Source organism: Nerophis lumbriciformis, linkage group LG26, assembly GCF_033978685.3.
Source record: "Nerophis lumbriciformis linkage group LG26, RoL_Nlum_v2.1, whole genome shotgun sequence".
In the NCBI taxonomy this organism is placed as follows: domain Eukaryota; kingdom Metazoa; phylum Chordata; class Actinopteri; order Syngnathiformes; family Syngnathidae; genus Nerophis; species Nerophis lumbriciformis.
In genome coordinates this window covers 14,322,501-14,349,044 of record NC_084573.2, presented here as the reverse complement: position 1 = coordinate 14,349,044, position 26,544 = coordinate 14,322,501, and the positions used below count along the sequence as shown (strand labels likewise).

Sequence of the window (26,544 nt, the reverse complement as noted above, 5' to 3'; positions counted from 1 at the left end):
ATTATCTGTATGTAATATTGGCTGCATTTCTGATAGTTGTTTGTGTGCCACAGCAAACGTTACCCAGCTTGCCTAAGGAAAAAGACAGCCTGCCGTTCTATTAACTTTGCATCTATAATTCGGCCATTCTAAGACTGTAATTTCCAGGAGTTATCACATCCTGTGGAAGCCCCCGTTTTACTAATGTTTTCCAATGTTGTAAAAATGTGTAGAATAAATATTAAAATTTAAAATTTCTGTCAACGAAGATTTGCGACAGTCATTTGATAGTAGGCTACTATAGTTCATATAGACACTTACATTACCTGTTGCCTTCATTACACTTTTCATTTTTGTGGTTCCAGACAGACTTTTTTTTATTTATTTTTGTACCAATATGGCTCTTTCAACATTTTAGGTTGCTGTCTCCTGGTCTCACCTGATAGAACTGTTCTTAATTTTGCCCCTCAGTGAGATGTTCTTTTAAGTCTAACAAAGCCCATTTTATTTTTCCAAGCAGTTTTTGCGCAGGAACAGAGTAAGCTGTCACACTTGTTATCTGTTGCAATGAGTGACTCCTTTACAATTCTGGTATGGAAATGTACTGAATGTGGATTGGAGTAAGACAGTTTAATTTAGTTGAGGTGAGAGAGCTTTGAGTATTTTCCAGGTTAAATTGTAAATATTCAGTTCCTTAATGTTTGTCAATGAGGTTTTTATACAATGGCCTTTATCCATCCATCCATCCATCCATCCATCTTCTTCCGCTTATCCGAGGTCGGGTCGCGGGGGCAGCAGCCTAAGCAGGGAAGCCCAGACTTCCCTCTCCCCAGCCACTTCGTCCAGCTCTTCCTGTGGCTTTATAACAACCTAATTGTTACCTTTAAAAAGAATGAAGGGGTAAATGTGGATTGATATAATATATATACAGTATAGATTGTTATTTTCTCTAGATTGTTCAGTCTCATTTTCTCGTATGCATTCATTTATAAACTGTACTCAAATAAGAGTATCGTTACTTTAGAGCAATTATCTTCTATTATGCAATTATCTTCTATATTTGCCCCCCCCCCCCCCCCCCCACACACACACACACACACACACTCTCCACCGCAACTATAAATAGCATAATTTGTCTATAAAATTGTTATAAATACACCTCTGCCTAACCTTGTGTCCTTCTTGACCTTAAAGAAAACAAGGCAAGGCAAGTTTACTTTTAGAGCACAATTCGTACACAAGGCAATTTAAGGTGCTGTAAGAAAATCACACAAAGGCAAAGCCAAAAATAAAATAATCATAATAGCAATACTAGTAAATTAATTAAAAGCATAAAATAAAAATAATTATAAAACTATTATAATTCAAATTAAAATCAAAGAGTGTAGATAAAGTACTTCAAGCTGTATTATGCACCAATTAGGGGTGTAACGGTACACAAAAATTTCCGTTCGGTACGTACCTCGGTTTAGAGGTCACGGTTCGGTTCATTTTCGGTACAGTAAGAAAACAACAAAACATAAATTTTTTGGTTATTTATTCACCAAATTTGTAAACAATGGCTTTATCCTTTTAACATTGGGAACACTATAATAATTCTGCCCACGTTAATCAACATTAAACTGCCTCAAGTTTTTGCTCAGATTAAATACAATGACAAAACGTTTCTTCCACATATAAAAAGTGCAACATTAAACCGTTCCAAGTCAACTCATGCTTAATTTATTACAACATTTGGGAAGCCTGTAGTTGATTTTTATTATGTAAATGTTGTATTTTTATCAATATGTGATAGCAGGGACCCTGCCATTCAAAACTAGGCTGCTGCATTTCTAATGATTAATGTAACTATAGCTGAAAAAAATGGTACAATAGCAATAGGAGAGACTATTCATCCCTGAACATCATGGAGTTCATGTAGGCTTAATGATGCACTTACATTATTATATCAACTATCAGAGACAGAAACTCTTCATTTAACATAATGTCCCTTTTTGCTGCTTCAACACAGCTCAATCAACACTGAAAATGGTAAAGTGAAATAACAGACAGACAGGGCTTTGCTGTCCGTTACACACACACACCGCAAAATGAGCTAACGTTACGCTAAAAGCGAATTAGCTTTCACCTCAAGGACTGCGAGCGAGCTGAACTGCCTTTTATATTTCTAGAAGGTCAACGGGCTCATAGTGATGTTACTAGTAGTTGACTGGGAGGTGTTTATTATAATTTGGAGAGAGTCCGCTGCCTGATGCTTACCTGCTAAACGCTAAGCACTGACGACATGCGCTCTGAATACGCACTGCTGATTGTCTGTTACCGCTCTGTTTTTAACCAATCAGATGGTTGTGTGGGTGGGACAATGCTGGGTGCTGTGTAGAGGACTGACAGAGACAGAGGCAGAAGAAAGCTGAGGCGGCTACTTAATATGTTTGTGTCGAAACTCGTTCGGTACACCTCCGAACCGAACCGAAACCCCCGTACCGAAACGGTACAATACAAATACACGTACCGTTACACCCCTAGCACCAATAAATACACGTGTTGAACATTGCCAACGTTGAAGCCTGCCTCACATCTTTAGGAATACTATTCCAGATTGTAGGAGCACAAAACTGAAATGCAGCCTCACCATGCTTGTTCCTGACCCTGGGCACCAGAAGGAGACCACTTACTGCGGTTCTCAGAGTCTGAGGGGGTTCATATGTCTCTAACATGTCAGAAATGTACTTTGGCACAAGAACATGAAAAGCTTTTTCAAAGTCTATTATCTGAGCAACAGGAAGCCAATGCAGTGACCTAAGCACTTGACTATTATGGTCGTATTTCTTGGTTCTAGTCAGGACTTGAGCAGCAGCATTTTGGATGTATTGCAGCTGCTTTACAGCTCTCAGTCTGATTTAGTTAATGTTTGAAGATCTTAGCATGTTTTTTCAGGTGGTAAAAAGCTGCTGATGTTATTGACCTAATGTGGCTGTTAAAGTTCAAGTCTGAGTCCATTATTACACCCAAATTTCTATCCTGATCAATTTTACAGGGGAAGATGTATATAATGTAGAATGTATAGATTTGTTGACACAGTGTTAGGTGGTTTCACTCAAGACTCAATGCAGAACTTGAAGGAAGTTGCAGTGAGCTACCCATTTACTGTCCTTGAGTAATGATCGTTGACTTTTAGGCATGTTAACTGCATATGCTTTTTTCTGCTCCATTGTGTAAAGTAAAAAAAAAAAAATAGGCTAATCCTAAACGTGATTTAAAGCAGAAAGGCGCAGAATGTAATGAATTTGAAGAATGTTTTTCTTTTTCTTTTTTTTTTTCCCCCCCAACTTAAATCTAGAGTTTGAGCAGTAAAACATGTATAGGAGGTTTTCTTTTTTGTCGTGCAAGTCTTTAGTTTTTAAGGCAAACTTTATCAACCTGTCTCATGCAGCTTGTTTATCATATGTGCCCGTCTTCAAAAAGAGTTTAGAGGTAGGACCGCACATGATTGAAAAGCAGAAGGGCTTTTAGTTGTTTTATCTGCATGTCACGTTCTAGGTAAATAAAAACAAAATACAATGATTTGCAAATCCTTTCCAACTTATATTCAACTGAATAGACTGCAAAGACAATATATTTAATGTTTGAACTGGAAAATGTTGTTATTTTTTGCAAATATTAGCTCATTTGGAATTTGAGACCTGCAACATGTTTCAAAAAAGCTGGCACAAGTGGCAAAAAAACCTGAGAACGTTAATGACAGCTCATCAAACACGTATTTGGAACATCCCACAGGTGAACAGGCTAATTGGGAACAGGTGGGTGCCATGATTGGGTATGAAAGCCGCTTCCATGTCATTCACAAACAAGGATGGGGCGAGGGTCACCACTTTGTCAACAAATGCGTGAGCAAATTGTCCAACAGTTTAAGAACAACATTTCCCAACGAGCTATTGCAAGGAATTTAGGGATTTCACCATCTACGGTCCGTAATATCATCAAAAGCTTCAGAGAATCTGGAGAAATCACTCCACGTAAGCGATGATATTATGGACCTTCGATCCCTCAGGCGGTACTGCATCAAAAAGCGACATCAGTGTGTAAAGGATATCAACACATTAGCTCCGGAACACTTCAGAAAACCACTGTCAGTAACTAGAGTTGGTTGCTACATCTGTAAGTGCAAGTTAAAACTCTACTATACAAAGTGAAAGCCATCTATCAACAACACCCAGAAACGCAGCCGGTTTCGCTGGGCTCGAGCTCATTGAAGATGAACTGATGCAAAGTGGGAAAAGTGTTCTGTGGTCTGACGACTCCACATTCCAATTTTGGGGGGAAACTGTGGACGTCGTGTCCTCTGGACCAAACAGGAAAAGAACCTTCCGGACTGTTATAGGCACAAAGTTCAAAAGCCAGCATCTGTGATGGTATGGGGGTGTATTAGTGCCCAAGGCATGAGTAACTTGCACATCTGTGAAGGCACCATTAATGCTGAAAGGTACATACAGGTTTTAGAGCAACATATGTTGCTATCCAAGCAAGGTGTTTTTCATGGACGCCCCTGCTTATTTCAGCAAGACAATGCCAAGCCACATGTACAACAGTGTGGCTTCGTAGTAAAAGAGTGCGGGTACTAGACTGGCCTGCCTGTAGTCCAGACCTGTCTCCCATTGAAAATGTGTGGCGCATTATGAAGCCTAAAATACCACAACAGAGACCCCGGACTGTTGAACAACTTAAGCTGTACATTGATCAAGAATGGGAAATAATTCCACCTGAAAATCTTCAAAAATTGGTTTCCTCAGTTCCCCAACGTTTACTGAGTGTTGTTAAAAGGAAAGTATGTAAGAATGTAACACAGTAGTAAAAATGCCCCTGTGCCAACTTTTGCAATGTGTTGCTGCCATTAAAATCTAAGTTAATGATTATTTGCACAAAAAAAAAAAAAATTCTCAGTTCCAACATTAAATATTTTGTCTTTGCAGTCTATTCAATTGAATATAAGTTGAAAGGGATTAGCAAATCATTGTATTCTGTTTTTATTTACCAATTACACAACGTGCCATTTTACTGATTTGGGGTTTGTACTAGAGATGCCTATAAATGCGTTAAAATGTAATATCGGAAATTATCGGTATCAGTTTTTTTTATTATCGTTTTTTTATTTTTTTATTTTATTTTATTTTTATTTTTTTATTTATTTATTAAATCAACATAAAAAACACAATATACACTTACTCATTCACACAAAAGGGTTGTTTCTTTCTGTTTTTAATATTTTGGTTCCTACATTATATATCAATATATATCAAAACAGTCTGCAAGGGATACAGTCCGTAAGCACACATGATTGTGCGTGCTGCTGATCCACTAATAGTACTAACCTTTAACAGTTAATTTTACTCATTTTCATTAATTACTAGTTTCTATGTAACTGTTTTTATATTGTTTTACTTTCTTTTTTATTCAAGAAAATGTTTTTAATTTATTTATCTTATTTTATTTTATTTTATTTTTTTTAAAGTACATTATCTTCACCATACCTGGTTGTCCAAATCAGGCATAATAATGTTTTAATTCCACGACTGTATATATCGGTTGATATCGGTATCGGTAATCAAAGAGTTGGACAATATCGGAATATCGGATATCGGCAAAAAGCCATTATCGGACATCCCTAGTTTGTACATTACGATAGAATAAACGCTCTATCGTCGGCCAAGTTTACTCTATATAGGTGGCGTAACATTATATGCTCTAACGTGGATATGTGAATATTCCAAAGTTAATAAAAGGTACTTATAAAAAGGAATATCGTCTTTCATTAAAGTAAACAAAAACCAAAGATCTTATTTGCGACTTTTTCCTCCTCAAAAAAAGGGTAAAGCACAGTTTGTGAGGACTATTAACATCCAACGATTCGACCGTCAGGGAGATAGTCGAATCAGACTCCTCTAAATCAAATCTTTGAATACTTGAAGACGGCGCCACCAAATTCCCATTGTTCAAAGTCTTGGAAAAAACTGAGAAAAAACTAATTCAACCTTCTCTCAAGTCAGTGCGGCGGCAACCTTTTGCGCTTCCCCCCCGTAATCACCGCTTAAAGGCGATTCATTTTACAGCAGCAGGCCCGCAGCTTGACTTTTCTTCGACGTTTGATGGTTCTGACAGCTATAATTTGCCTAAAATAACACCAATAAAGTTACAAAGCTGCAAATGCGTAAGGGGTTAATGTAGCGAGATGAAACGCTGCCACGGCCTTTGATTTGTGCGACGTTCAAAAAAACCTCTTGGCTACTCTGAACGCGTTTTGAGGTCTGGTTACAAATGTGCAATTATCATGAGTGCAAGGTCTATTTAGAGACGTTTGGCCCCCATTCATACAGCGTGGGATAGCTCAAAATACAGTAAACCGAGTATGCACTGCTTCCTTCAACTCCTTTTCACACATATTTAATCTTACAAATGTAAACACTTGATTTTTTTTATGTAATTTAGTTAAAACCAACTGATACATTATTATTCCTATGGATAGTTTTTTTTGTCAAGCTGATACTGATACAGATAGCTTCCTGCTTTTCAATACCAATACGGTTAACAAATAACTTAGCCTGTTCACCTGTGGGATGTTCCAAATAAGTGTTTGATGAGCGTTCCTCGATTTTCTCTGTCTTTTTTGCCACTTGTGCCAGCTTTAATGAAACATGTTGCAGGCATCAACTTCCAATTGAGCTAATATTTCCAAAAAATAACAAACCCAGCCAATAAAAGGAGGTGACATTTTTCAAAAAAGGTTGAAAAAAAAGCCTTGAGCAGGATTTATTCTCCAGCTGCACTGCCTCTGGAGTTAAATCACAGACTTCTCCCTTCTTCCTCTTGTCAAATACTTGAAGTACTCAAGCTTTAGTTTGAGAAATACTTTCAGCATTATTGCACCCAAAGTGAGACTGATTATTCTGAACAAGCGGCCCATTTTTTAAATTGTTTAGAAGCATGAATGAACACTATTTGAAAATGATAACTTGGTATTGTAGGTGAACCAATTGAGCATGAAAAATGGATGTGTAGATGCTGTGTGTTCTAGAAGTTACAGAATGGGACATCTGCCATTTGTGAACCCGACATGCTTACTGCTGTTGTTTTTGCAAATGTATTCCAACAATGCTCTTAACAGTTAACCATTAACCTCCTTGTTTAAATAAAAGAGAAAAAGCAGTGCCTATAAAAATAACAAAGCCTTTAAGGTCCACAGCCAAACATTCACCATCAAATGCACAAACACATCTGCTGTAGCCAAGTAATTACTGTCTACAGATTCTTGTCCCTAAATAAAAGCAAACTGAACTGAATGTAGACTTGTAACAGTCTTTGTAAATACAATAATAGAATGCAATTTGTCTGAGCAGCTTATATATAATAGTCAATTATATTTATAGCATTAGATTATTTAAATACAAAACCCAAAACCAGTGAAGTTGGCACGTTGTGTAAATGGTGAATAAAAACAGAATACAATGATTTGCAAATCCTTTTCAACTTATATTCAATTGAATGGACTGCAAAGACAAGATATATAATGTTCGAACTGAGAAACTTATTTTGTTTTGCAAATAATCATTAACTTAGAATTTAATGGCAGCTACACATTGCAAACAAGTTGGCACAGGGGCATTTTTTACCACTGTGTTACATGGCCTTTCCTTTTAACAACACTCAGTAAACGTTTGGGGACTGAGGAGACCAATTTTTGAAGCTTTTCAGCTGGAATTGTTTCCTATTCTTGCTTGATGTACATCTTAAGTTGTTCAACAGTCCGGGGGTCTCCGTTGTGGTATTTTAGGCTTCATAATGCGCCACACATTTTCTATGAGAGACAGGTCTGGACTACAGGCAAGCCAGTCTAGTACCCGCACTCTTTTACTACAAAACCACGCTGTTGTAACACATGGCTTGGCATTGTCTTGCTGAAATAAGCAGGGGCGTCCACGAAAAAGACATTGCTTGGATGGCAACATATATTGCTCCAAAACCTGTATGCACCTTTCAGCATTAATGGTGCCTTCACAGATGTGTAAGTTACCCATGCCTTGGGCACTAATACACCCCCATACCATCACAGATGCTGGCTTTTGAACTTTGCGCTTACAACAATCCGGATGTTTATTTTCCTCTTTGTTCCAGAGGACACGACGTCCACAGTTTCCAAAAACAATTTGAAATGTGGACTCGTCAGACCACAGAACACTTTTCCACTTTGCATCAGTCCATCTTAGATGAGCTCGGGCCCATCGAAGCCGGCAGCGTTCATGGGTGTTGTTGATAAAGGGCTTTGGCTTTGTATAGTAGTTATAACTTGCACTTACAGATGTAGCGACAAACTCTACTTACTGACAGCGGTTTACTGAAGTGTTCCTGAGCCCGTGTGGTGATATCCTTTACACACTGATGTCGTTTTTTGATGCAGTACCACCTGAGGGATTGAAGGTCCGTAATATCATCGCTTACATGTAGGGCTGCAACTAACGATTGATTTGGTAATCGATTAATCTGTCGATTATTACTTCGATTAATCGATAAATAATCGGATAAAAGAGACCAACTACATTTCTATCCTTTCCAGTATTTTATTGGGAAAAAAACAGCATACTGGCACCATACTTATTTTGATTATTGTTTCTCAGCTGTTTGTACATGTTGCAGTTTATAATAAAGGTTTATAAAAAATTTAAAAAATATACAAAAATAAAAAATTGCCTCTGCGCATGCGCATATTATAGATCCAACGAATCGATGACTAAATTAATCGCCAACTGTTTTTATAATCGATTATAATCAATTTAATCGATTAGTTGTTGCAGCCCTAATTACATGCAGTGATTTTTCCAGATTCTCTGAACCTTTTTGATGACATTACTGAGCCGTAGATGGTGAAATCCCTAAATTCCTTGCAATACCTGGTTGAGAAATGTTGTTCTTAAACTGTTCAACAATTTGCTCACGCATTTGCTCACTAAGTGGTGACCCTCACCCCCATCCTTGTTTGTGAATGACTGAGCATTTCACAGAAGCTGCTTTTATACCCAATCATTGCACCCACCTGTTCCCAATTAGCCTGTTCACCTGTGGGATGTTCCCAATAAGTGTTTGATTCGCATTCCTCAACTTTCTCAGTCTTTTTCTGCAACTTGTGCCAGCTTTTTTGAACCATGTCGCAGGCATCAAGTTTCAAATGAGCTAATATTTGCAAGAAATAACAACGTTTTCCAGTTGGACCGTTAAGTATCTTGTCTTTGCGGTCTATTCAATTGAATATAAGTTGAAAAGGGTTTGCTAATCATTGTATTCTGTTTTTATTTACCATTTACACAACGTGCCAACTTCACTGGTTTTGGGGTTTGTATGAAAATATATGCTTACCATACTCACTGACCAATCGTTCTTGTCGATTTCCCCGCACTGTGATGTCTTGTACATTAGGAATCAGTCAATTAGGAATGAAAACACAATGTTCAACACTTGACTCGGCATGCAACCTCTAACAAGGTCTCATGTATCTTCCCCGGGGAGGAAATCCTTCTCTTTTCTGTGTCATGTTGACACAACACGGTGGGTCGTCACTAATCTCCATCATACATCCCTCCCTTTATTGCAAGGTCAAGCCTTAGTCCCATCACATGATGCCCGGCCCAGGGATTACAGCCGAAACCTAAATATGACGATATAGGTCGTTAATCGCATCACATGATTTGATTTTCTCCTTTATTGGTCAAAAAACAGGTGCAGCTTTCATGTTAAAGGGGAACATTATCACCAGACCTATGTAAGCGTCAATATATACCTTGATGTTGCAGAAAAAAGACCTTTTTTTTTTTTAACCGATTTCCGAACTCTAAATGGGTGAATTTTGGCGAATTAAACGCCTTTCTATTATTCGCTCTCGGAGCGATGACGTCACAACGTGGCGTCACATCGGGAAGCAATCCGCCATTTTCTCAAACACCGAGTCAAATCAGCTCTGTTATTTTCCGTTTTTTTCGACTGTTTTCCGTACCGTGGAGACATCATGCCTCGTCGGTGTGTTGTCGGAGGGTGTAACAACACGAACAGGGACGGATTCAAGTTGCACCAGTGGCCCAAAGATGCGAAAGTGGCAAGAAATTGGACGTTTGTTCTGCACACTTTACCGACGAAAGCTATGCTACGACAGAGATGGCAAGAATGTGTGGATATCCTGCGACACTCAAAGCAGATGCATTTCCAACGATAAAGTCAAAGAAATCTGCCGCCAGACCCCCATTGAATCTGCCGGAGTGTGTGAGCAATTCAGGGACAAAGGTACTCGGTAGCACGGCAAGCAATTTGTTCCCGCAGACGAGCGAGCTAAACCCCCTATCGACCCGAACTTCCCTGGCCTGCTGACATCAACTCCAAAACTGGACAGATCAGCTTTCAGGAAAAGAGCGCGGATAAGGGTATGTCTACAGAATATATTAATTGATGAAAATTGGGCTGTCTGCACTCTCAAAGTGTCAAATGTATTTCATATGCTGTAAACCTAGTTCATAGTTGTTAGTTTCCTTTAATGCCAAACAAACACATAGCAATCGTTGGTTAGAAGGCGATCGCCTAATTCGTCCTCTCTTTCTCCCGTGTCGCTGGCTGTCGTGTCGTTTTCGTCGGTTTCGCTTGCATACGGTTCAAACCGATATGGCTCAATAGCTTCAGTTTCTTCTTCAATTTCGTTTTCGCTACCTGCGTCCACACTACAACCATCCGTTTCAATACATTCGTAATCTGTTGAATCGCTTAAACCGCTGAAATCCGAGTCTGAATCCGAGCTAATGTCGCTATAGCTTGCTGTTCTTTCCGCCATGTTTGTTTGTGTTGGCTTCACTATGTGACGTCACGGGAAAATGGACGGGTGTTTCTAACGATGGTTAAAATCAGGCACTTTGAAGCTTTTTTTAGGGATATTGCGTGATGGGTAAAATTTAGAAAAAATCTTCGAAAAATATAATAAGCCACTGGGAACTGATTTTTAATGGTTTAACCATTCTGAAATTGTGATAATGTTCCCCTTCAAAGAGTTTTGTTTGTACATGAATAGCAACCTCTTTTAAATGGGCGAATACACAAACCAGCAGACACAATAGAGCATAGCTTTTGTTAAGAGAGGGCTGTGTGCTGGTTAAGGAAGGCTTGTCGGTGAAAGGAAAAGGGGAGGAGATGCTTCTGGGTGTTCTTCTATCTCGCATTGAGGGGACACCTGTCATTGGCTCGGCGGTTTACACAGGTGCCTCAACCCGCCTCATTCTTGGCCTTGAAAGGAGGCTTCAGTCAACAGGTAGCATGGCGGAGACAATGATGGGAAAGATAAATTGGTGGTACAGAAAGAAAATCCAATGCGTCCCCGCGCCGTGTGTTTCACTTGCCTGTTCCCATGGTTACAGTGCCGTACCCCAGTCATCGGGTAACTGGAGGGCGGCAAAAACCTGTGGTCCCTCTGGGCACTGGCTCATCGCCTGGACCAAGCCCTAATAATTAGGGATGATGTTTGATAAGAAATTATCGAGTTCAAGCCTATTATCGAATCCTCTTATCGAACCGATTCCTTATCGATTCTCTTATCGAGTCCACGTAGATTGTTGTATATGGAAAAAAAAAAAACACACAATATTTGGTTTAACAAATCACTTCACATTCTCTACTGCTCGCTACTATAGTATTACCATATCTGAGTTATTGTGCAGAAATGTGGGGAAATAACTACAAATGTGCGTGACATTCTTTAATGGTGTTACAAAAAAAATTAGACTGATACATAATGTTGGATATAGAGAACATACAAACACTTTATTTATTGAGTCAAAAATATTAAAGTTCGATGATTTGGTAAAATTGCAAATAGCTACAAACCCCGTTTCCATATGAGTTGGGAAATTGTGTTAGATGTAAATATAAGCAGAATACAATGATTTGCAAATCATTTTCAACCCATATTCAGTTGAATATGCTACAAAGACAACATATTTGATGTTCAAACTGATAAACTTTTTTTTTTTTTGCAAATAATCATTACCTTTAGAATTTGATGACAGCAACACGTGACAAAGAAGTTGGGAAAGGTGGCAATAAATACTGATAACGTTGAGGAATGCTCATCAAACACTTATTTGGAACATCCCACAGGTGAACAGGCAAATTGGGAACAGGTGGGTGCCATGATTGGGTATAAAAGTAGATTCCATGAAATGCTCGGTCATTCACAAACAAGGATGCGGCGAGGGTCACCGCTTTGTCAACAAGTGAGTGAGCAAATTGTTGAACAGTTTAAGAAAAACCTTTCTCAACAAGTTATTGCAAGGAATTTAGGGATTTCACCATCTACGGTCCGTAATATCATCAAGGGGTTCAGAGAATCTGGAGAAATCACTGCACGTAAGCAGCTAAGCCCGTGACCTTCGATCCCTCAGGCTGTACTGCATCAACAAGCGACATCAGTGTGTAAAGGATATCACCACATGGGCTCAGGAACACTTCAGAAACCCACTGTCAGTAACTACAGTTGGTCGCTACATCTGTAAGTGCAAGGTAAAACTCTCCTATGCAAGGCAAAAACCGTTTATCAACAACACCCAGAAACGCCGTTGGCGTTGCTGGGCCTGAGCTCATCTAAGATGGACTAAAACAAAGTGGAAAAGTGTTCTGTGGTCTGACGAGTCCTCATTTCAAATTGTTTTTGGAAACTGTGGACGTTGTGTCCTCCTGACCAAAGAGGAAAAGAACCATCCAGATTCTTATAGGCGCAAAGTTGAAAAGCCAGCATCTGTGATGGTATGGGGGTGTATTAGTGCCCAAGACATGGGTAACTTACACATCTGTGAAGGCGCCATTAATGCTGAAAGGTACATACAGGTTTTGGAGCAACATATGTTGCCATCCAAGCAACGTTACCATGGACGCCCCTGCTTATTTCAGCAAGACAATGCCAAGCCACGTGTTACATCAACGTGGCTTCATATTAAAAGAGTGCGGGTACTAGACTGGCCTGCCTGTAGTCCAGATCTGTCTCCCATTGAAAATGTGTGGCGCATTATGAAGCCTAAAATACCACAATGGAGACCCCTGGACTGTTGAACAACTTAAGCTGTACATCAAGCAAGAATGGGAAATAATTCCACCTATGCTTAAAAAGCTTAAAAAGTTTAAAAAATGTGTCTCCTCAGTTCCCAAACGTTTACTGAGTGTTGTTAAAAGGAAAGGCCATGTAACACAGTGGTGAACATGCCCTTTCCCAACTACTTTGGTACGTGTTGCAGCCATGAAATTCTAAGTTAATTATTATTTGCAAAAAAAATAAATAAAGTTTATGTATTTGAACAACAAATATCTTGACTTTGTAGTGCATTCAACTGAATATGGGTTGAAAATGATTTGCAAATCATTGTATTCCGTTTATATTTACATCCAACACAATTTCCCAACTCATATGGAAACGGGGTTTGTAAAACGGTGTGGAATTAAATGATGGAATGGATTAAGTAAAGAAGTTAAACATTGTACTGATATGATCCAGTTTAAGAGGTTGTTCAAATGAATAGTACAAAGAAGAAGAATTATGAGAAATACTTTCAACCTCATTGAAAATAAGATATTCTTCATCTCAGTATATTAATAACGCTTGTTGTGCTTCCCCCCCCTTACACGAGAGCAAAGCCTGGCAATAATTGCATATTGCCGCTTCCTCGTTTTTTTTGTGAAATGAAGCCATGCCTTGGAGCGCTTTTTCCGGTCCATTTTTTTCCTGCTTTCCCCATCTGCGCCTAATGACTGAGCTACGTGACGTCATTTCTTGTGATGTCCCACGGGGCATTTCTTGTCGGGACGGGATTCGTTCCCAGGGATTCGAATAAAGAACCAACTCTTTTTCTTTACTATAGTGGTCTCGATAACGGGTACCGGTTCTCAAAAAGGGATTCGAGTCCGAGGACTCTGTTCTTTTCTTATCGAACAACTGGGAAAACCGGTTTCGAGTATCATCCCTACTAATGATGGTTTGATTTGGCAGCGACACACACCCTTACTTACAGATCCAACCGTGTTGCTTTTCTTAGTTGCTTTAGTTCTCTCAAAAAAACAGATATCACAAACCCCAAAACCAATTAAGTTGGCACGTTGTGTAAATGGTAAATAAAAACGGAATACAATGATTTGCAAATCCTATTCAACTTATATTCAATGGAATAGACTGCAAAGACACGATATTTAATGTGCGAAGTGAGAAATAACTAATCATCACTTATAATTTAATGGCAGCTACACATTGCAAAAAAGTTGGCACAGGGGTGTTTTTACCACTGTGTTACATGGCCTTTCCTTTTAACAACACTCGGTAAGCGTTTGGGAACTGAGGAGACCAATTTTTGAAGCTTTCTCATTTTTGCTTGATGTCTAGCTTAAACAGTCTGGGGTCTCCGTTGTGGTATTTTAGGCTTCATAATGCGCCACACATTTTCAATGGGAGACAGGTCTGGACTACAGGCAGGCCAGTCTAGTACCCGCACTCTTTTACTACGAAGCCACACTGTTGTAACACGTGGCTTGGCGTTGTCTTGCTGAAATAAGCAGGGGCGTCCATGATAGCGTTGCTTGGATGGCAACATATGTTGCTCCAAAACCTGTATGTACCTTTCAGCATTAATGGTGCCTTCACAGATGTGTAAGTTACCCATGCATTGGGCACTAATACACCCCCATACCATCACAGATGCTGGCTTTTGAACGTTGCGCCTATAACAATCCGGATGGTTCTTTTGCTCTTTGTTCCGGAGGACACGACGTCCACAGTTTACAAAAACAATTTGGAAATGTGGACTCGTCAGACCACAGAACACTTTTCCACTTTACATCAGTCCATCTTCGATGAGCTCAGGCCCAGCGAAGCCAGTGTTCGTTTCTGGGTGTTGTTGATAAATGGCTTTGGCTTTGCATAGTAGAGTTTTATCTTGCACTTAAATATGTAGCGACAAACTTTATTTACTGACAGTGGTTTTCTGAAGTGTTCAAGTATCCATGTGGGGATATCCTTTACACACTGATGTCGCTTTTTGATGCAGTACCGCCTGAGGGATCGAAGGTCACGGGCTTAGCTGCTTACGTGCAGTAATTTCTCCAGATTCTCTCAACATTTTGATGATGTTACGGACCGTAGATGTTGAAATCCCTAAATTCCTTGCAAAAGCTCGTTGAGAAATGTTGTTCTTAAACTGTTGGACAATTTGCTCACGCATTTGTTCACAAAGTGGTGACCCTCGCCCCATCCTTGTTTGTGAGCATTTCATGGAAGCTGCTTTTACACCCAATCATGGCACCCACTTGTTCCCAATTAGCCTGTTCACCTGTGGCAGCGTCGGAGAAAGTTATACAAACTGTTGAGTTCAAGGGTCGCTGAAATAAATAGCACAAAACGGCGTCCGCCAAATACTCTCATCAGTGAAGCATAAACACAAATCTATTAAACAGTGCGCTTTCTAACAATTAGGGAGGTTAGTGTCATGTTTGTCCTCCTACACAAACGATATTACAACAAAAACAATATTTTTCACCCCACATTTTTTCCATTTCCATTCATTTTTGAAAAAGCTGCATGGAGCTACCAGGGCGCCGCTAAAGCTTTACTAAAACTTGATAGTATTGCTATTCTGTCTTGATGGTCCTTCTTACTCAACATATATGTCATCCAAAAGAATTTGGGATTGACCAGTGTCTTCAATTCCCTGAGGGGAAGACTGGTCGGACGCAACAAAAGTCAATTAAAAATAAAATGTACTTTTATTAATTAATGATCATGATTCATGTTAGGCTAGCAGAGAAGGCCTTGCTGGCCTTGACGGCGCACCACTGATCTATTTTTAGACGCAACTTTTTGAAGACCCACTAAACTCCCTACCTCCTTGTGGCCATGGTAAGAATGGGGAAATGTGTGTTATTCGCCAAAGCTTGGGTTTGCAGCGGCACACAGTTCCATCGTTATCCCCAGCAACGACTAACCAAATAAAGCTAATTGAATCACACCGTCTACTTTGGGAGTGTGTGCAAGGTTGCCTGAGTGTTGACTCTTTGTAAATGTGTTTGCTCAGCACTTCGGCAGTAGGCTTTAACTCAGCTTGGTGGTTGTTTTTGGCTGTTTGAACACATTCAAGGCTCAATTGATTCCCACAAGCTTGATTCGCTGGACAATCTGGTAAAGATATTCTGCGTCTTTTAATTGTTCTTCTTTTACATCCTGGAACTGCAAAAAAAAAAAAATCCAGTTATCCATTATGGTGGTTGGCAGGGGAGTCATCCCTTTATCAGTGTGGAATGTTAATGGTGGCTCTACAGAGGGTTTGGTTCTGACCTGTGACTGACAGATTAGGTGAAATGTATTGTGTTAAAGTGGATCTGCACTTTTTTGGGGGGAATGTTGCCTATCATTCAAAATCCTTATGAGAGACGAGAATAAAAAATGTTTTGCATTTTAATTTGTAATAATCTGCTTGTTCTAGTTGGTTAACAATGCAGCTATTGGGAGCAATACATTCTGCCGATAAATATTTTTTTTAAATGCAACAATACGCAATTTATGTTCTCGGGAAAAGCGGTAAAAATGGATGGGTGGAACCAGTATAATAACCAGTATAATAACCAAGCTGTAGCGACATTGTTATTGTAAGAGCTAACACTGATGTACTGTTTTTCTAGAGTAATACCGCATCGCCTTGCGACTGCATGCTACTTTTACTCCGCTACTTTTATCTACATTCAGCTCGCTACTCGCTACTAATTTTTATCGATCTGTTAATGCACGCTTTGTTTGTTTTGGTCTGTCAGACAGACCTTCATAGTGCCTGCGTTACTGGTGACGTTTCACTCCGTTCCACCAATAAAATGCAGTCACTAGTGACGTTTGACTCCGTCCCACCAATCAGATGCAGTCACTGGTGACGTTGGACCAATCAAACAGAGCCAGGCGGTCACATGACCTGACTTAAACAAGTTGAAAAACTTATTGGGGTGTTACCATTTAGTGGTCAATTGTACAGAATATGTACTGTACTGTGCAATCTACTAATACAAGTTTCAATCAATCAATCAAAAGTGTGAAGGAAAAAAGACACTTTTTTATTTCAAACGTACATCCCGTCACAAGCCTAAAGACTGACTGTACAGTTCCTGTCTTCACAATAAAAGTGCCGCTCCATCGCGCCTGCGCTTTCAAAATAAGAGTCTCTGAAAGCCAGCGCAAACAAGCTAGCAAGCTACGGAATTTGCCGCCAATGTATTTCTTGTAAAGTGTATAAAAACGAATATGGAAGCTGGACAAATTAGATGCCAAAAACCAACCACTTTCATGTGGTATTAGACAGAAATGAGGAACTTTTTTTCTCCTCCATTTGAAAACGTGGACGTTAAGCACTGCTGTCTGATTACAATCAATGCAAGTCATCAGAATCAGGTAATACACCAACTTATATTCTTGTCTTCATGAAAGAAAGGAATCTATATGTGTTAAACATGCATGTATATTCATTAAAACACCTTTAACATGTAAACAAAAACGGCAAAATAAATAAATATAAATGATATACTGTATATATCTATGTATGTGTATATATGTATATATATATATATATATATATATATATATATATATATATATATGATATGTGTGTGTATGTTACTCATCAGTTACTCAGTACTTGAGTAGTTTTTTCACAACATACTTTTTACTTTTACTCAAGTAAATATTTGGGTGACTACTCATTACTTTTACTTGAGTAATACATCTCTAAAGTAACAGTACTCTTACTTGAGTACAATTTCTGGCTACTCTACCCACCTCTGGCCCTAGGGATGATGTTCAAAACCGATTCTCCCGGTTGTTCGATAAGAAAAGAACCAATTCCATGGACTCGAGTCCCTTTTTGAGAACTGGTTCCCGTTATCGAGGCCACTATAGTAAAGAAAAAGAGTTGGTTATTTATTCGAATCCCTGGGAACGAACCCCAAATGGGCAATGTTATGCCTATTTGATTGTAGATGCTTACAGACACCTTGTGGCGATATGAAAATACTACGTGTCAATAGTTTGGGCACTTCCGGGTTGACGATGTTAGTCCAGTTCATGAGACAATTGAGAAGTAGACAAGTTGTGTTAGCTCTTACAAGCCTTGGAAAAGATAAGTCTGTAAGTAAACTGTTTAACTTGTTTATGTAACTCAATGTTAAGGTGGAAAGTGGTTAAATTTGATGGTAAGATGTTTATTGAAAAAAATATTTTTGTGCACTGTTTCAATGGATGTTTTGAGGACTTAAAATGGCTGCCAGTCGTGTATTTCCACCATCTAAATAGTTTCAACACTCAGAAGTATTTGTTTGATGATAGTACTGTATATTTGTGTGAAGCTAATATTTACATATTGTGTATTACATTTCAGTATGTTAATTGAATCACATAGCTTATACATTTGTCATTGTGTGTATTTCAGTTTAAACAAATAAATAAAAAACAGTCCAGTGCAAGACAAAAGTAAAGATAGGAAAAGACAAAGCAAGATCAACAACAATAAAGAGCCTAAATGGATTAATCTGCTTTGGAACTTTATTCGACGTCTTGGATGGTTTGTTAGCTGTCTGCCTGTGTGTGTAGTTAGTCTGTTTCAATAGCAGCAGAAGTGCACTTTTTGGAGCGCTGTATTATTTTCAGTTTTGTGCCCAAGGGACTCATTTTATTTAATACTATATTATTATTTATACACCTATAGTGATCACAGAGACAGGTTGTTTTTGTGTTACTGTATGCATTTGTTTTTCTGAAAAATCCCACTTAATATACTTTGGGTAACAACAGTCAATATTTATTTATTTTATTTTTTAGAGGGGTAACAGTCAATATGTATTTATTTATTTTATTTTAGTTTTTTCTTATAAAATAAAAGTGAGCTTTTGTTAAACCAAATATTGTGTTTTTTTCCCATATACAACAACCTATCTGGATTCGATAAGAGAATCGATAAGGAATCGGTTCGATAAGAGGATTCGATAATGGGCTCGAACTCGATAATTTCTTATCAAACATCATCCCTAATTAGCCCACACTTCATGTTTTCTTTGTACACAGTTAGCACGACAGTTTATATAGTTGTAATAAGAAGCATGATGTGCTGCATGTATCATGATCAATATTATAGTGACTTACTGGATGGACAGTTGTCTGTTTGGTCAAGTTGGTCGTCAAGTTTTTTTTTCCGGTTGATTTTGGGTAACCACACCATTTATGTTGACCTAGCTTGGCTCCAAGTTCCACATTTACACCGGTCCTCATTCTCTCTTTTTATAATCAGCAGTTCATCCTTTATATATTCAGGTTGAAAAAGATAAGGTTGTGAATTATCTGTCCAAAAATAGCCATCTTTGTTGTCTCTTACCAAGTCTGCCATAATCATAAAACCCAAGTGTTTACAGAAGTACGAACACGCATTTATCGCCGGAAGTTGGAAATGCGTTGCTATTGGATTGGAAATAAATGTGCTGAGGAAATAAGTACCGGTAACGCTTTAAATGACCAAAATACGATAAATATTTTACATATTACATATTGTTATGAGCATATCTGTTTCTACATTATATACAGTACAGGCCAAAAGTTTGGACACACCTTCTCATTCAATGTATTTTCTTTGTTTTCATGACTATTTACATTGTAGATTGTCACTGAAGACATCACAACTATGAATGTTGAGTTATGTACTGAACAAAAAAAAGGTGAAATAAGTGAAAACATGTTTTTTTATTCTAGTTTCTTCAAAATAGCCACCCTTTGCTTTGCACACTCTTGGCATTCTCTCGATGAGCTTCAAGAGGTAGTCACCTGAAATGGTTTTCACTTCACAGGTGTGCTTGAAGCTCATCGAGAGAATGCCTAAAGTGTGCAAAGTGTGCTATTTTGAAGAAACTAGAATATAAAACATGTTTTCAGTTATTTCACCTTTTTTTGTTAAGTACGTAACTCCACATGTGTCCATTCATAGTTGTGATGCCTTCAGTGACAATCTACAATGTAAATAGTCATGGAAATAAAGAAAACCCATTGAATAAGAAGGTGTGTCCTAACTTTTGGCCTGTACTGTATCTACTTGCAGTGTGTGTCCAAAATGTTGATTGAGGGTTTTGAGGTTGTTTTAGAGGACTTTGAAGGCTATAATAGTGAATACTATTAACCGTATCTTGCAAACAGTTGTTTTAATCATCTTTAGAATCCTTTAAAAAATTTAAAAAAAAGACGTGTGTTCTTGTCTCTCATGATTGTGAACGATTACAAAAAAAAAAGTTGTTCACCTTTAAATAAATACAGTATTGACACCAGCATTAAAAGTCTTGTTTATTATGGCATTTTGTCTTATAGGCTACTTGTCCAAAGTGTTGAAAAACTACACCGAGCAGGCCTGTGACGGAGACCTCCTGTCTGTACGCTGCCCGCCACGCACTACCATCACTGTCCAATCGGCTTTTTACGGAAGAAAAGGCGTCTCGGACGTCCATCGGTGTCCTCAGACCTACCAGGCCTTCCTGGGTTATTTTGATGCCCGGGAGGATGAGTATTGCTCCGTATCCACTGCACTGCAGGTATATCTAAAACTGCTCAAAAAGGTTCACTATGTCTTCTTTATTCATATACTTTTTCAAATTGTATTGTAATCAGACGTTATTTTCGGTATATTAGATGGAATTTTTACCTGACATGTTTAGACCGTCATCTGCAGTCTTCTTCAGAAGCAGTGGTTCTTAATCTCGTTGGAGGTATCGAACCCCACCAGTTTCATATGCGCATTCACCGAACCCGAACCGTAATCCTAAAATGATGTTATTATATTAAAGAAATACTGATAAATATATATTTTACAAACAGAAAGATACAGGAATGTACACATAATCCCATGTTTACATCTCATTGTGCAACATGTGAATGTTTTAGTGGAAACTAAATGCGATATCTGAAAGGGGTACACATTATTTCCAAAGTAGGACCCCCACCCAGACATATAATACTAGTACACAGCTCATGAAAAACAAGATGTTATAGTCATTGTAAGTGGGCCTAAACACTTATATTAGAAAATAATCTCATGGAAATGACTGTTGTCATTTGATTACAATAATAAAACCTTTAACTTGTTATTTAGTCACGTTTGCTACACCGAATGCTCAAGGAGTTTTTTCGTTTGCTCACACATATGGAAAATTAGAGGGAACATTGTTTAGGGGTATCCACAATACGCCGATAGGGAGAAGTTTTTATTTACACGATGAGTCGGGTGTGTCTTGACCTCCGTGGCGGAGGCTCTGCCGAACCCCTGAGGCCGACTCACCGAACCCTTAGGGTTCGATCGAACCCAGGTTACGAACCACTGTTCAGAAGGGTCACCTGACCACTGTGACGTGTAGCCTATCAACTGTTCTTATAGGCGTGGCCAACCAGGCAGACCTTTCAAGTCTACCTGGTTGGCTTGATGGAGGGTTGGGAGTCCCAGGTATGCTCCCTCATCCCGATTGATGGTTTCCTTGGGCCGCTTCCTTAGTCCGATCGCCTCCTTAATCCATCAGTTGAATTTACTTACTGTGCCGATTATTTTGCCGTTGTCCCGGTCAATGATGTGGGTATTTATTTTGCAATGATCTGATATGGCTGTTCGGATTTTTGTTTTAGGCTTCTTGTAAACCTTCCAGTTGTCTCTTTTTCGCATTCTTTCTGATGTTCTTTTGTCCATGTCTTGAATGTCCTCCCTGTTTCTTGGATGTATGATTCTTTTTTTTTTTGCATGATTTACACAGGATTTAAAAAATTACATTGCATTTCTTGTCTTGTTCTATGTTGTCTTTTGGATGTACAAGTAACTGTCTTGTTTTTGTCTGAGGTTCAACTGTTTTCATGACCCGCTGTATTGGTTCAGTTATTCCCCTAATGCATGGGTGTCAAACTCTGACCTGCGGGCCAAAATTGGCAAATTAACACTCGAGCTGGCCCGCCCGGCGGTGCCGCGGTAACACCTCATTCACCGCTAATTCTCATACTTGCCAACCCTCCCGGGAGACTCCCAAATTTCAGTGCCCCTCCCGAAAATCGTCATGTCCGCTTTTCATCCAGTCTAACGAGTGCTGGCCCAGTCACATAATATGTGCGGCTTCTGTACGCACACACAAGTGAATGCAACGCATACTTGATCAACAGTGATACAGGTTACACTGAGGATGGCCGTATAAACAACTTTAACACTGTTAAAAATATACGCCACACTGTGAACCCACACCAAACAAGAATGACAAACACATTTCGAGAGAACAGCCGCACCGTAACACAACATAAACACAACAGAACAAATACCCAGAATGCTTTGCAGCACTAACTCTTCCGGGACGCTACAAGGTGTATGTGTGTGGGGGGGCATTTGGAGGTAGCGGGGGGTGTATTTTGTAGTATCCCGGAAGAGTTAGTGCTGCAAAGGTTTCTGGGTATTTGTTCTGCTGTGTTTATGTTGTGTTACGGTGCGGACGTTCTCCCGAAATGTGTTTGTCATTCTTGTTTGTTGTGGGTTCACAGTGTGGCGTATATTTCTAACAGTTTTAAAGTTGTTTATACGGCCACCCTCAGTGTAACCTGTATCGCTGTTGATCACGTGTGTGTGCGTGCAGAAGCCGCACATATCTTGTGACTGGACCGGCACGTTGTTAGAATGGATGAAAAGCGGACGTGACAACAGCTCGTAGAGGACGTTAAAGGCAGTGCCTTTAAGGCACGCCCCCAAGACTGTGGTCCAGGTGGACTACGAGACATAATGACTGATGAACACCTTCGTTCGATAATGAAGGTTGCCTCAGCTCAAAGCCTTAGCCCGACATTAATGAACTAGCATCCAAGAAAAGATGGCAGGTATCTGGCTTGGGCACATCAGATTAGATCAGTGTGTTGCAAACTGAGCAGTTTAAAGTCCTGAATGGTTGGTTTATTCATTATTTTATTTTCAAATTTATTAGCCTGTGGAAAAAGTTAATGTTGATATTTACCTCAGAAGGCTGCAAATAGAAAAGAGGCTTCAATTTTTATTTAAATTGTATTTGATATGCCATTGATATTTTTTAATTATTATTATTTGAAACTCGATTTTGCATGTCACTATAAAGTTATATAAGCCTTGCTTGTTCAATATTCAATGCAAAACTTGTTTGGGTCCCTATTAAAAGGTTAATTTGTTCAACCTTGGCCCGCGGCTTTGTTCAGTTTTAAATTTTGGCCCACTCTGTATTTGAGTTTGACACCCCTGCCCTAATGTTTGACCTCTTTGTTCTTTATTTCAGGTTTTTCTTTTGGGTTTCTTCTTTGTTCTCTTTTCCTTGTTTTTTACATGTTCCCCTTTTTTGATGGCCCAGGTTGGATATTGGCATTTTTTGATGTGTTTCTCCTCCTTTTTTCTATCTTGTTCTTCTGTTATGATGTTGGCCCGTTCATAGAGTGTTCTCGCGACTGATAGTTTGTGTGCGGTGGGATGTTCGGAGGTCCGGAGTAGATATCGGTCGGTGAGTGTCTGTTTTTGATGAACAGTAATGATTTGACTGCAGTCATCTGGAGAAAACTGCTGATGACAGTCGAAACATGTCAGATAAAGATTCCATCTAATATACCGAAAATATGGTCTGATTACAAGAACATTTTAAGAAGTATATCTACATTTTTTACCAACTCTTCCTCTCCACTCGAGTGAATTGACCTCAGTCTGTGCCCAAGTGTTAATTAACATTTGCAGTACTGTTGATTATATAACGTATTGTTAGAGTGTTTTCCGGCAAATTACACTTACTAAAAAGGAGGCAGGCTCGTGTGTTTTTTCCTTACACAAAGTGATTTCATGGGCCTCAGCACTCCCAAATTAGTACTGTTACTACGAAAATACAAACACACGCTTACATCTTGTCCGCCATTCATTCAGTGGTATCCGGCCAATGAATGCACGGCGACGGATGGCTTTGGCTCTCATTCAGATTAGGAATTTTTACTGACCCCGAGGTCCTTCCAAGTCCTGAAGTACGCGCACCGCTACACCATAACTTACGTGAAAAACACTTTTAACTGCAATTTCCTTAATCACTGATCGCAGAAATAACAACATTTTTGCGCCATTAGAATGTTTACTTGGTCCAGGGATGTCCAAACTACGACCCTGGAGCCATGACGTCTCCAATTCGGCTCACGAAACGTCATGAGTTTATTAAGGAATCAGACCCGCGGGCTGTTTTCCAATTACTTTTAAATATCTATCAATCCTCTTGCTGCAACTTTGTGAGTATTTTAAGATTTGAAGTGAAAACCGCACTGCATTTACTTATAAGACACAATACAGACAACCTTCCCTAGTCATGGCGTGGGGAAAAAATGCTAAAACTTAACACACATGGTCACATGTAACACAACCTGCTCACTGAACTTTATAGATGTTATTAAAAAAAAAAAAAAGGTCCAAGCATTATTCAAAATTGTAAATGACACCCATTTAAATCCGTTACAATGCATGATGGGAAAAATGCACAACACTCTTTCTACCCTTCTCCGTGTTTGGCGCATTTTAGCTGCTTAATATTTCCGATTGATTAAAAAACTTGTGGCCCTTCACATGTCTATCAATCTTCTTGCTGCAACTTTGTGAGTATTTTAAGATTTGAAGTGAAAACCGCACTGCATTTACTTATAAGACACAATACAGACAACCTTCCCTAGTCATGGCGTGGGGAAAAAATGCTAAAACTTAACACACATGGTCACATGTAACACAACCTGCTCACTGAACTTTATAGATGTTATTAAAAAAAAAAAAAAGGTCCAAGCATTATTCAAAATTGTAAATGACACCCATTTAAATCCGTTACAATGCATGATGGGAAAAATGCACAACACTCTTTCTACCCTTATCCGTGTTTGGCGCATTTTAGCTGCTTAATATTTCCGATTGATTAAAAAACTTGTGGCCCTTCACATGTCTATCAATCTTCTTGCTGCAACTTTGTGAGTATTTTAAGATTTGAAGTGAAAACCGCACTGCATTTACTTATAGGACACAATACAGACAAGCTTCACTAGTCATGGCGTGGGAAAAAAATGCAAAAACTTAACACACATGGTCACATGTAACAACCTGCTCACTGAACTTTATGGATGTTATAAAAAAAAAAAGGTCCAAGCATTATTAAAAATTCTAAATGACACCCATTTAAATCTGTTACAATGCATGATGGGAAAAATGCACAACACTCTTTCTACCCTTATCCGTGTTTGGCGCATTTTAGCTGCTTGATATTTCCGATTAATTAAAAAACTTGTGGCCCTTCACGTCATTTCATGTGGCCCACGAACACTTGGAAATAACATGCGTCAACAAAGTACCTTATCTTTTCTTAAATATGTATTCGTTCTTTCCATTTTGACAGAAAGAAAATATACCTTGTCCATAAAATTGCATGTCTTTTAAAGTTTGAGATTATCCAATAGTGCAGTGATTCTCAAACTGTGTTACCATGAGGCTGTATCTAGTGGTGCGCCAAATAATCCCTTCATTAAATATTCAAACAAAGTGTTACTGTGCAAACTGTGTGGAAAAACACTGCCTTGTTTTTAATGAATATTTGGGCCTACTACGCTACTGTATTTAAATGTTGGTCACTGTGATGGTACTTAGAGAGCCAAGTGTCTTCTGAGGTGGTACTTGGTGGAAAAAAGTTTGAGAACCACTGCAATATTGCAAAAAAATTCTATTTTGTTATACTTTCTGAAACATGTTTTTGTTAAAAAAAAATGTGATTCTTAAATATCTGCTTGACTTGTGATTTTAAAGCAAGTTATCACATCAAATTGTACACTATAAAATGACAGTAGATTTTACGGTAACATGTACATATTACTGTAATTTGAAAAACACACCTACTGTTTGTACGGCAACATTTTGTCGATTGAGCTACCAGTTTCTTCGGTTGTTTTTACAGTGTATTACTGTAAATTTAATTTTTTACAGAAAAAAAAAAAATGGTAGTTTGGCTGCCAGAATTTAAAAAAAAAAAACAGTGGTACGGTTTTTCCATTTACAGTAATGTTGTAAACACCACCGTAAATTTTACTGTAAAATTCTGGTGAACAAGCTGTCAGGTTTTTATTTTTATTTTTTTATTTTTCCCCCTACTTTTTAATAATATGTATTTATTCATTTGATAGGGATCTCATAATACAGGTACTGAGAACATTGACATGTTTTTTGTTTGTTTTTCCCCTCCCGCCCCTCAAAAAAAAAAAAAATAATAATAATAATAATAATAATAATAATAATAAAATAAATAAATAAATAAAATACCAAAAAAATTGGATAAGAATAACATCCGCCCCGCCCCCACCCTCCCACTTTTTAGTCACAGTGGGTAGCGATGTACTGCCTTCCTCTTCAGTACAAGCAGATAGAGAATCACACGAACTGACTAAAAGGAAAAAAAAAAAGTTTAAAAAAA

General features: G+C 38.6%; 1 protein-coding gene across 4 annotated transcripts in view; it reads left to right on the top strand.

Moving 5' to 3' along the window:
• LOC133623874 (protein eva-1 homolog A) overlaps positions 1 to 26,544 on the top strand; it is a 285,918-nt gene that overhangs the window by 72,079 nt on the left and 187,295 nt on the right. For 3 of the 4 annotated variants that reach the window (XM_072916260.1, XM_061987335.2, XM_061987334.2), the window contains one exon: positions 20,411 to 20,631. The exons of the other annotated variant lie outside the window; for it this stretch is intronic. In XM_072916260.1, coding sequence (XP_072772361.1) covers positions 20,411 to 20,631 — 221 coding nt within the window. The remainder of the gene's footprint in view (positions 1 to 20,410; positions 20,632 to 26,544) is intronic. 4 annotated transcript variants of the gene reach the window in all.